The sequence below is a fragment of the Bombina bombina genome, chromosome 4 (genome assembly GCF_027579735.1).
Source record: "Bombina bombina isolate aBomBom1 chromosome 4, aBomBom1.pri, whole genome shotgun sequence".
Lineage (NCBI taxonomy): Eukaryota > Metazoa > Chordata > Amphibia > Anura > Bombinatoridae > Bombina > Bombina bombina.
The window spans coordinates 861,207,731-861,217,626 of record NC_069502.1 but is presented as its reverse complement, the minus strand read 5'-3'; the positions used below and the strand labels follow the sequence as shown (position 1 = coordinate 861,217,626).

General features: G+C 38.9%; 1 protein-coding gene across 1 annotated transcript; it reads left to right on the top strand.

Annotated features, from left to right (window-relative positions):
* The first annotated feature begins 6,327 nt into the window (after positions 1 to 6,327).
* LOC128658000 (E3 SUMO-protein ligase ZBED1-like) lies at positions 6,328 to 8,990 on the top strand. The gene is made up of 2 exons (XM_053712440.1): positions 6,328 to 7,004; positions 8,303 to 8,990. Exons 1-2 carry the CDS (start codon positions 6,328 to 6,330, stop codon positions 8,988 to 8,990), a joined length of 1,365 nt encoding a protein of 454 aa, XP_053568415.1.
* Positions 8,991 to 9,896: the final 906 nt, after the last annotated feature.

Below are 9,896 nucleotides of genomic sequence, written 5' to 3'. Positions count from 1 at the left end.
ATCTGAAAGAAAGATTGATCCTATATCTGATTTTTTTACCCCTCTCATCACCATACGTTCATCAATTTAAAAAATGTCGATTCTAGAGAGCGTCTTATGCGCCTTGGAAAGACAGGTAAAATTTTGAGTAGAAGGATTTTGCGGTCTCCAGATATCCCGCAACGCTAAGTTCTGCATTATTTTTTTAAACATCTTACCCTCTAGATTATCTTTTTTTTGTTTTAACTGTTTGACATTGTGTCTTAGCCTATCAATCGGGCATTGTGGCGTCATATTGTAATCTCCTCCCATAATTAGAGAGCCTTCCGTGAAGGATAATAATTTGGTCTGCAAAGTGTTCCAAAATTTTGGATCAAATACATTAGGGCCGTATGTATTACATAATGTGTACATCTTCGGGGCAATCTTTATTTTCAGTAGTACATATCTCCCCCCGATGTCAGCCTCAAAATGTATGACTTCGGTATCAATTTTCTTTCCTATTAAAATTGCTACCCCCCTTTTCCTCTTAACACTGGGTGCAAAGTAGATTTCTTTTACCCATGTTGATTTAAGTTTTAAAGATTCTTCAGCTGATAGATGGGTTTCTTGAATAAAACCTATGTCAGTCTGGATCTTTCGCAAGTGATTAAGGATTGCTTTTCTCTTTATAGGGGTAGATATACCACCTACGTTCCAAGACACTATTTTACAATTTAAAATTAGACACCTAAATTCTCTCCGCACAGGTGGGAGTTGGATCCTAAGACTCGCGTCTAGAAGAGACACGGTCTTCCCCATAAGGAAAAACATGTAATTTACACTCAGTCTAATAATCAGATATTCAATATTGCTGTTATTAAACTTAAGAACCCAGTGTGTTATAGAAGCTCTCAGCCAATTGAGCTTCTTCAAAGAAGTGTGTGACTTCCCCAACTTTAACCTTTAATTTGTAGGGGTACATTATGGTTGCCTGATACCCTTTTTGTATCAGTTTGGAACAAATAGGACCCTTCTCCTTGCTGCAGTGTCAGTGGAGAAATCTTGAAACATAAGGATTGTAGCGTCTCCAGCCTTGACAGGCTGTTTGCGATAATGCTGGAAAAAGGTAAGTTTATCTTGAAAATTTAATATTCTAGTGATAACAGGCCTAGGCCTAGTTCTATCTTTATTGCCTGGGCGAGGTAGGCCAAGTCTGTGCGCTCTCTCCACTGGGATGGGATATAGGGTAGATGGCATCTTTAAAATTGTAGGCAAGGTTTCTGATATAAAATTAACAAGGTTGTCATATTGCTGTTCTTCCGGAAGGCCTATAATTCTTATATTATTTCTTCTAGAACGATTTTCTAGATCTTCTAATCTATTTTGAATTTTCTGTACGTTATTATTTATACCTTCTAGATTAGAACTATGTGCTATTGTTAGGTCTTCCAGGTCCGAAACTCTTTGTTCGGCTTCCTGCAGCCTATTAGAGAATTGACGAACCTCTTGTGTCAGAGAAAGAAAATCTTGTTTGATTTCAGCTCTAAGAGCCTCAAATTTAGGAGAGAGCGCATCTGATATACTGGCGACTAAGCTGTGGATATTGGTTATTTCTTGTACAGCTGGTACGTTTAACATAGTTGGTTGTGCTTCTGTTGGAAGCTCCTGATTGCCCTTCAGTTTTCTGTCTCTCTGTCTTGCTGCCATGGCTGGAGAAATATTCCGGGTGAGGTGTGAAGGAATTTGTCCATGTGCCAAAAAAAAAAAAAAAAAAATGAGATGAAGCAATTTATCTGGGTGAAAATCAATACAGGGGGTGAACTTAATTTTAGAGTTAAGTTTGAGAAGGTGAAGCGTTCTCAAATGGGCAAGTGAGGATAGGGATGTGCACTATAGTGGCCAAGTGAAGGAAAAAGGGAGAGAGAAAAAAAAAAAAAAAAAAAAAAGGAAAAATAATAAACTGTGAATTAAATTGTGTTATTTAAATCCAGCCAGGGATGCAGAGATCAGGGACGTTATTAATGTTAGGCAATTTTGTGTCAATTTGTTAGTTATCTTACTATTGCTAATCTTCAAAAGATACAGTAGAAGGAATGGTATCTCTGAAAGCAGCAATAGCAGTTTCTCAGTTAAATTTATATCCAAGAAAATATTATTCCAGCAATTATATACAGTATGTCTTACAGGTAAGCAAACATATACACAGTGACCTAGTTATAGCCTGGTTCACTCAGTTTCATTTGTATTTTATTTTCAGAGAAGTAAAAATATCTCTTCTTTAAAGAAGATTTATTGGGTAGTTTAACTAAAAATCTTTGTATTTCTATATAGACTTTCTCCCTGTCCAATAGTAAGGGATAGTATTTTATTTTCAGGGAGCGTAGGAAATGTATTCTTAGGAAAAAGTTATTAGATGATATAGCTGAGGATCTTTTATATCTCTATATAGCCTTTTCCTCCAAGCAATAATAAGGGGTAGTATATCCTGATAAGGATTATAGGAAATTCCTATACTCCTTTGGTATTGAATTATTAATTCCTTATTTACACTTAATAACCTTTGATTTTTTTTCCCCTGAGAACGTTTCACTTTTTAGAGGAAAAAGTACAGTGTCTTTTTACATGCTATACACATTTTACACATTCTTAAGCATTAACATTTTTGCCTAGATATGCTCAATACATTGATATGACAAAATTGTACCAACAAATAATATAGTTAAATGCTCCAAAAAAATCATATGCAGAAAAAGAATCATATAAAGAGCCAATAAAGGGTAAAAAAAAGAGAGAAAAAAAATAGTTAATAAAGTTCAGCCAGTTCCTGTGTGTGTGCAGCTCGCCACCTTACCTGGGTCATTCCATGCATCAACGTTCAACTAATAACCTGGTAGGTGAGCGGAGAGAGCCTTCAAATAAGAAAATGCCAAAATTGCTGATACCTGTTAGAAGGGTTAGTTATACAGCCATCTTCCGTAGCATTTTTACCAGGATCCACACAGTGTTCACCAGGACAGACAGCTTCGGTTGATATCTCCAAAAGAAAAGGTGAAGAGAGGAAAACATGCTCCCAAAATGACCGCCTCTTGATCTAGCGCTTACCCACAGCGTCTCGAGAAACCAGAATGGAGATGCTTAGAGGCGCTGTGCAGGGGAGTCTCAGCGGCAATTACCAGGCTAGTAACACACAACCCCGGCCTCCCGCGCAGCACTGGTGGGGGAGGGGGGAATCTCCAGCAAGCCTTCAGTCCAGCACCAAACAGAGCCGCTTTGAGTACTTATCGCTCCTTGCTTGAAGATGCGACTCCACCACCACACTTCAACCCAGCCTCGCGGATGGTCTCTGTCTCCCTCGCAACTTCGGTGGGGGAGGAGAAGGTATGTGGGGGGTCCGCCGCGCCGCTGTGGGTACTCAGGGCAGAAGTCAGGACAGAAACAGCAGGTCCTTTGTGAATGCAGCAGTACTGATATATGTAGATAGCATTGTCCTCCCACGCAGCACCGGTGGGGGAGGAAAGGGTATGGAGAGAGAGAGAGAGAGAGAGAGAGAGAGAGAGTTTGGAGAGAGAGAAAAAGAGAGAGAGAGTTTGGAGAGAGAAAGAGAGAGAGAGTTTGGAGAGAAAAAGAGAGAGAGAGTTTGGAGAGAAAAAGAGAGAGAGAGTTTGGAGAGAGAAAGAGAGAGAGTTTGGAGAGAGAAAGAGAGAGAGTTTGGAGAGAGAAAGAGAGAGAGTTTGGAGAGAGAAAGAGAGAGAGTTTGGAGAGAGAAAGAGAGAGAGTTTGGAGAGAGAAAGAGAGAGAGTTTGGAGAGAGAAAGAGAGAGAGTTTGGAGAGAGAAAGAGAGAGAGTTTGGAGAGAGAAAGAGAGAGAGTTTGGAGAGAGAAAGAGAGAGAGTTTGGAGAGAGAAAGAGAGAGAGTTTGGAGAGAGAAAGAGAGAGAGTTTGGAGAGAGAAAGAGAGAGAGTTTGGAGAGAGAAAGAGAGAGAGTTTGGAGAGAGAAAGAGAGAGAGTTTGGAGAGAGAAAGAGAGAGAGTTTGGAGAGAGAAAGAGAGAGAGTTTGGAGAGAGAAAGAGAGAGAGTTTGGAGAGAGAAAGAGAGAGAGTTTGGAGAGAGAAAGAGAGAGAGTTTGGAGAGAGAAAGAGAGAGAGTTTGGAGAGAGAAAGAGAGAGAGTTTGGAGAGAGAAAGAGAGAGAGTTTGGAGAGAGAAAGAGAGAGAGTTTGGAGAGAGAAAGAGAGAGAGTTTGGAGAGAGAAAGAGAGAGAGTTTGGAGAGAGAAAGAGAGAGAGTTTGGAGAGAGAAAGAGAGAGAGTTTGGAGAGAGAAAGAGAGAGAGTTTGGAGAGAGAAAGAGAGAGAGTTTGGAGAGAGAAAGAGAGAGAGTTTGGAGAGAGAAAGAGAGAGAGTTTGGAGAGAGAAAGAGAGAGAGTTTGGAGAGAGAAAGAGAGAGAGTTTGGAGAGAGAAAGAGAGAGAGTTTGGAGAGAGAAAGAGAGAGAGTTTGGAGAGAGAAAGAGAGAGAGTTTGGAGAGAGAAAGAGAGAGAGTTTGGAGAGAGAAAGAGAGAGAGTTTGGAGAGAGTTTGGAGAGAGAAATAGAGAGAAAGACAAAGAGAGAAAGAGAGAGAAAGAGAGAAAGAGACAAAAGTACAGGCTTTTTGCAAGCTGACTAGTAATGTCAGCACAGTGGGATGTCTGTCCACTGTCTGGCTCCAGGAGCGTTGATACAGGCTATCCAAGTAGCTACCCAGGTCCCTGGGTTCGGCACGAGAAACTCCGCCAGCAGCTTCAGGACTGGAAGGTAATCACACACAGGTGTGTGCAGTTAGCTCCTCCTCCGGAAACCAAGAGCATCAGAGCTTGCCATTTTAAACAACTTTTTAATTTATTTCTATTATCTAATTTGCTTCATTCTCTTGATGTCCTTTGCTGAAAAGCATAGCTAGAAAGGCTCATTGTCAGTAGCTGCTTATTGGTGGCTGCACATAGATGCCTATTGTTATGATTGTCTGACCCATGTGCACTGCTATTTCTTCAACAAAGAATATATAAAGAATGAAGCAAATTAGATATTAGAATTGGAATGTTGTTTAAAATTGTATCTGTACCTGAATCATGAAATAAATATTTTGGGTTTAGTGTCCCTTTAAATAAAAAACAGTGGCAACACATCTTTAATAAAGTTATTACTTGAGGGACCAGTCCCTTAAAAAACTATAATGTCCTCTTGTACTGTACTACTGGCTGGTTAATTGCCACATGCCCACAAATGGGTAAATTTACCCATTTGCATGCACACAATAATTTTGTGCTCCACTTGTAATCTAGTCCTTAATGTTTAAACAGCCCCACACTCTGTATGGTTCAGAAATAAATATAAGCTTGAGACTGAGGGCTTCAGGCACTGTTGTAAATAACAAGCACTGGGAAGGGAATGGGAGAGAAAAAAAAAAGTATATATATAGCAGCATCCATTATAAGTTTTTCAGTTTCTGTTTTAAAGTAAAAGAGAACTGTTTGATTTTTAAGATTGTTCATGATAAAGTTGTTGTTTTTAACAAGCAGGTGTCATGATGTATACCCAAGTTCTGCCTGACAACTAGTGATGTCACTGTTGGCAGGCAGAAAACTTTGGCTCTTCTTTCTTAGCCACTTTCCTCCCCCCCATCCCCTCTGATTGACCTGGCTGCCCCTCCTCCCAAATCTTTTTCTTCTAACAATAGTTCCTCCCCATTGACCATTCTAATACTAATAATAATATTGCTGGTTTGCTTATAACTATAGCTATTTCTATAAAGCTCTTTAACTGCTTTGATAAAACTTTTTCGCTGTCACTTATCACAAGCATTTTAGTAGTAAGGATGGCTTCAAGAAAAAGAAGCAGTAGCTGGATTCATTTTGATGAGGTTGGTCGACAGAAGGCTAAATGCAAGCTCTTCAATAATATTTTGTCAGGCCAAGGAGGAACAACTTCAAATTGCCGGCGACATTTGCAGAACAAACATCCTACTGCCTTGCTTATGCAAGTAAGACAAGAAGATTCAGCAGAAACCACACAAGCATCAACCTCAGGTGTCACCATCATCAGCACACCATCACCGACCCCTACAACTGAAGCCTCTACAACATCTGGAAGGGGCATCAGTGTACAAAGGCATACGCAAAGCCAAATTACAAGGTATGCGAGACCACCAATTAGCCCCATCAGGCAGAGAAAAGTAGATGAGGAGTTAACTAAAATGATTGCTATAGACTTGCAACCCTTTTCAATTGTCAATGACAAGGGATTTAGGGATTTATTAAAGGTACTTGATCCATTTACATTCTCCCCAATAGAAAGACACTAACAACAACTTTATTGCCACAGCTATATGACAAAATGAAGGCAGAACTGATTAAAGTAAGTAATGCCTCTGCTGTTTGCCTAACAACTGACTGCTGGACATCACGGACTACTACCAGTTATATGGCAGTCACTTGCCATTATATAGATGATAATTTTAAATTGGTATCATCTCTGCTGGACTGTTTTTCATTTACAGACAGGCACACAGCGGACAACTTGGCAGCTGAACTTCAAAAAATTTGTGAAGAGTGGGGCATCACAAATAAAGTTGTTGCTTGTGTCTCCGACAATGCAAGTAATATAAAAGCAGCGATCCGGCAGACTGGATGGAATCACGTGGCCTGCTTTGCCCACACTTTGAACTTAATTGTCAGGGAAAGCTTAAAACATATTATGGAGACAGTGACAAAGGTGAAGAGTGTTGTAGAGTTTGTGAACAGAAGCATTGTTGCAACTGAGAGACTAAAAGCCACACAAAAACAAATGGGACTTGCAGAACTGAAGCTAAAGCAAGACGTTGTAACAAGGTGGAATTCCACATATTACATGCTGATAAGATTTTCGGATCAGAAAGAAGCCATTATCGCCACACTTGCATTAGTCAACTCCAGCCTTCCAACCCTGACACTTGATGAGTGGGAAATAATAAAAGAAGTCTGTGAAATATTGAAGCCTTTTGAAGAGGTAACTGTTGAAATCAGGGCAGACAGGTGTGTATGAATTTAATCTACCATAACAATTTTAAAGGGATAGTACCCAAATGTATTCTTCCATGATTCAGATAGAGCATGAAATGTTAAGAAACTTTCTAATTTATTCCTATTATAAATTTGTCTTTATTCTCTTGGTTTATTTATTTGAAAAAACAGGAGTGTAAGCTTAGGAGCCAGCCCATTTATTTTTGTTCAGCACCCTTGGTAGCACTTGCTGATTGGTGGCTACATTTAGCCACCAATTATCAAGAGCTACCCCCAGGTGCTGAAACAAAAATCTGCTGGCTCCTAAGCTTACACTCCTGATTTTCAAATTAAGATACCAAGAGAACAAAGAAACATTTATGATAGGAGTAAATTAAAAAGTTGCTTAACATTTCATGCTCTATCTGAATCACATTACTTTTTATTTAGAAGATGCTTAGATACAAGGTAATCACAGAGGTAAAAAGTATATTAATATAACTGTGTTGGTTATGGAAAACTGGGGAATGGGTAATAAAGGGATTATCTATCTTTTAACCCCTTAATGACCACAATGTACCATGTATGTCACTGGTTGTTAAGAGGTTTTTCAGGACATAATAGCACAAGTCTAGCAAGAACACGCTATTAATGCACTCCCTCCAGCAGGCTTTGTGGAATAGAGCAGTCTCAACGCTGGTGGCAAGACCGCGCTATAAAACAATCAAGTCCCAAAAAAAGGACAGCGACATACAGGGTACGTCGCTGGTCCTTAAGGGGTTAAACAATAACAATTCTATTGTAGACTGTCCCTTTAAGCTTGTGCAAATTGTAAAAGGACAGGCTACTTAAAAATGTTATTGTTTAGAAAAGATAGATAATCTCTTTATTAATACCCATTCACCAGTTACTTATCTTAGTGTGGTTTACAAACTTGCATTTCTGTCAATGAGTGCTGCAGATTCATGAATAACTCCACAGGAGTGAGCATAATGTTATCTATATGGCCACATGAAAAAGCAGTGCATTGTATTAGCTATTCACAGCCAGACAGTGAAATAAGAGGCGGCCTTCAAGGGCTTAGAAATTAACTTATGAACCTCCTAGGTTTAGCTTTCAACAAAGAATACCAAGAGAACAAAGCAAATTTGATTATAAAAGTGACTTGGAAAGTTGTTTAAAATGACATGCCCTATCTGAATAATTAACGTTTAATTTGGAGTTGGACCTTAAAGTATTATTTTGTCATAGTTTAAACCATATGTATTACAATAGGTCTGATTGTAAATGTTGCATTTAGTAAGTTGTGTCATCTCTTTCTCTTATAACAGATATGTGACTGCTTCAAAAGTTATTTTAAATCGCAAGGGGACTGCAAAAAAGTTGTTCAGCGATCACGGGACGCTGTGTCCACTCATGGCCCAGTTATCGCAATGGTGGAGGCATTTAAAGAACAAATGCAAAGACGCTTCCACCAAATTGAACACTTCCATCTGCTGGCTGAGGCAACCTTGCTGGACCCTAGATTTAAACAAAGGGCTTGCCACGATGGAACAGCAGCAGAAAAAAAAATATATAACTGCAGCTGCTGCAAGACTACTGAATCTTCCCCAAGGGGGACAACCGCAAGCTGGCCCTGCAGATGCCCCACCCCCTCCTCGATCACGACAGTCTTCTTTCTGGGAAGACTTCGATGAGAGAGTGGCTGATGCTGTCACCTTCTGCAACTCTAGTTCCACTGCTATGTCAGAAATGAGAGGCTATCTTGCCGACTCTTTGATCCCAAGGTCTGAAGACCCATTGGCTTGGTGGAAATCAAGGAAGGGGATCTATGAAGGACTAACTGATATTATGAAAAGGAGACTTTGCATAGTAGCAACCTCTGTACCTGCAGAGAGGATTTTTTCAAAAACTGGGCAGATCATTTCTGAAAGGAGAAACAGGCTGGGTCCAAATAAAGTTAGACAGCTCATTTTTCTAAATGCTAATATCACCTCTCCTGAAGAAAAATCAACATAGAGAGGTGCAAATGATTGTAAGTTTGTTTGAAAACTTGAGTCTGTAATACTACACTTGCACTTTTTTCAGTTTATTTAGGTTTTCTTTATCTCTGTTGTTAAAGGGACATTACTGATGAAACTCAAAAATGTTATTTAATTATTCAGATAGAGAATACAATTTTAAACACCTTTACTTATGTTATCTAATTTGCTTTATTATCTTGGTATCCTTTGTTGCAAAAAAAAAAAAAACAGCAATTGCAAATGGGAGAGCCAATGACATGAAGCATATATATGCAGACACCAATCAGCAGCTCTTGAGCCTACCTAGGTATGCTAACAAAGGATACTTAGAGAACAAAACAAATTATACAATAGAAGTAAATTGTTTAACATTGCATTGGTGTATCAAGATAGAATAAAGTATTGTTTAAGTTAAGTAAATATGTAAGTGCAATTTTTTCTTGTTATTACATTTATTTATGTTCTTTAAAATAAGTTGACACTATTTTATTAAAGCATTATTTATTTTTAAATCAAACCCTGTTTGTAACCGTGTCATTATTGTGTAGGAACCAAAATAAAACCTAGGGGGGGGGGGGGGGAATCGGGCAGTTAGCCATTACACTCAAGGTATTTTTTTTATTTTTATTATTGTATTGTGCCAATGTATTCCACAGTAATGAAATGTGTGTATCACAGAGCTGTTAGTTTGGACATTGTTTACAGGGGGTCCTTAGGGTTAATTTGCAATGCTCACTCTAGCCTAGGATCATATATATGAGTGCTGTGATGTTGAATCAGTGTACTGTGTACTGTTAAAGTGAAGGTTAAGTTACCTTTTTCTTTATCCTGAATTAGATTAATTGACCAAAATTAGTAGGAGTTTCATTCATCATCTTTTACACAAATGTCGATGTAAAAA

Excerpts from the sequence above, each read along its gene's own strand:
- LOC128658000 (XM_053712440.1), top strand. The coding sequence starts at position 6,328 with ATGAAGGCAGAACTGATTAAAGTAAGTAATGCCTCTGCTGTTTGCCTA. Across the intron at positions 7,005-8,302 it reads GTTGAAATCAGGGCAGACAG|ATATGTGACTGCTTCAAAAG; the intron begins GTGTGTATGAAT and ends CTCTTATAACAG.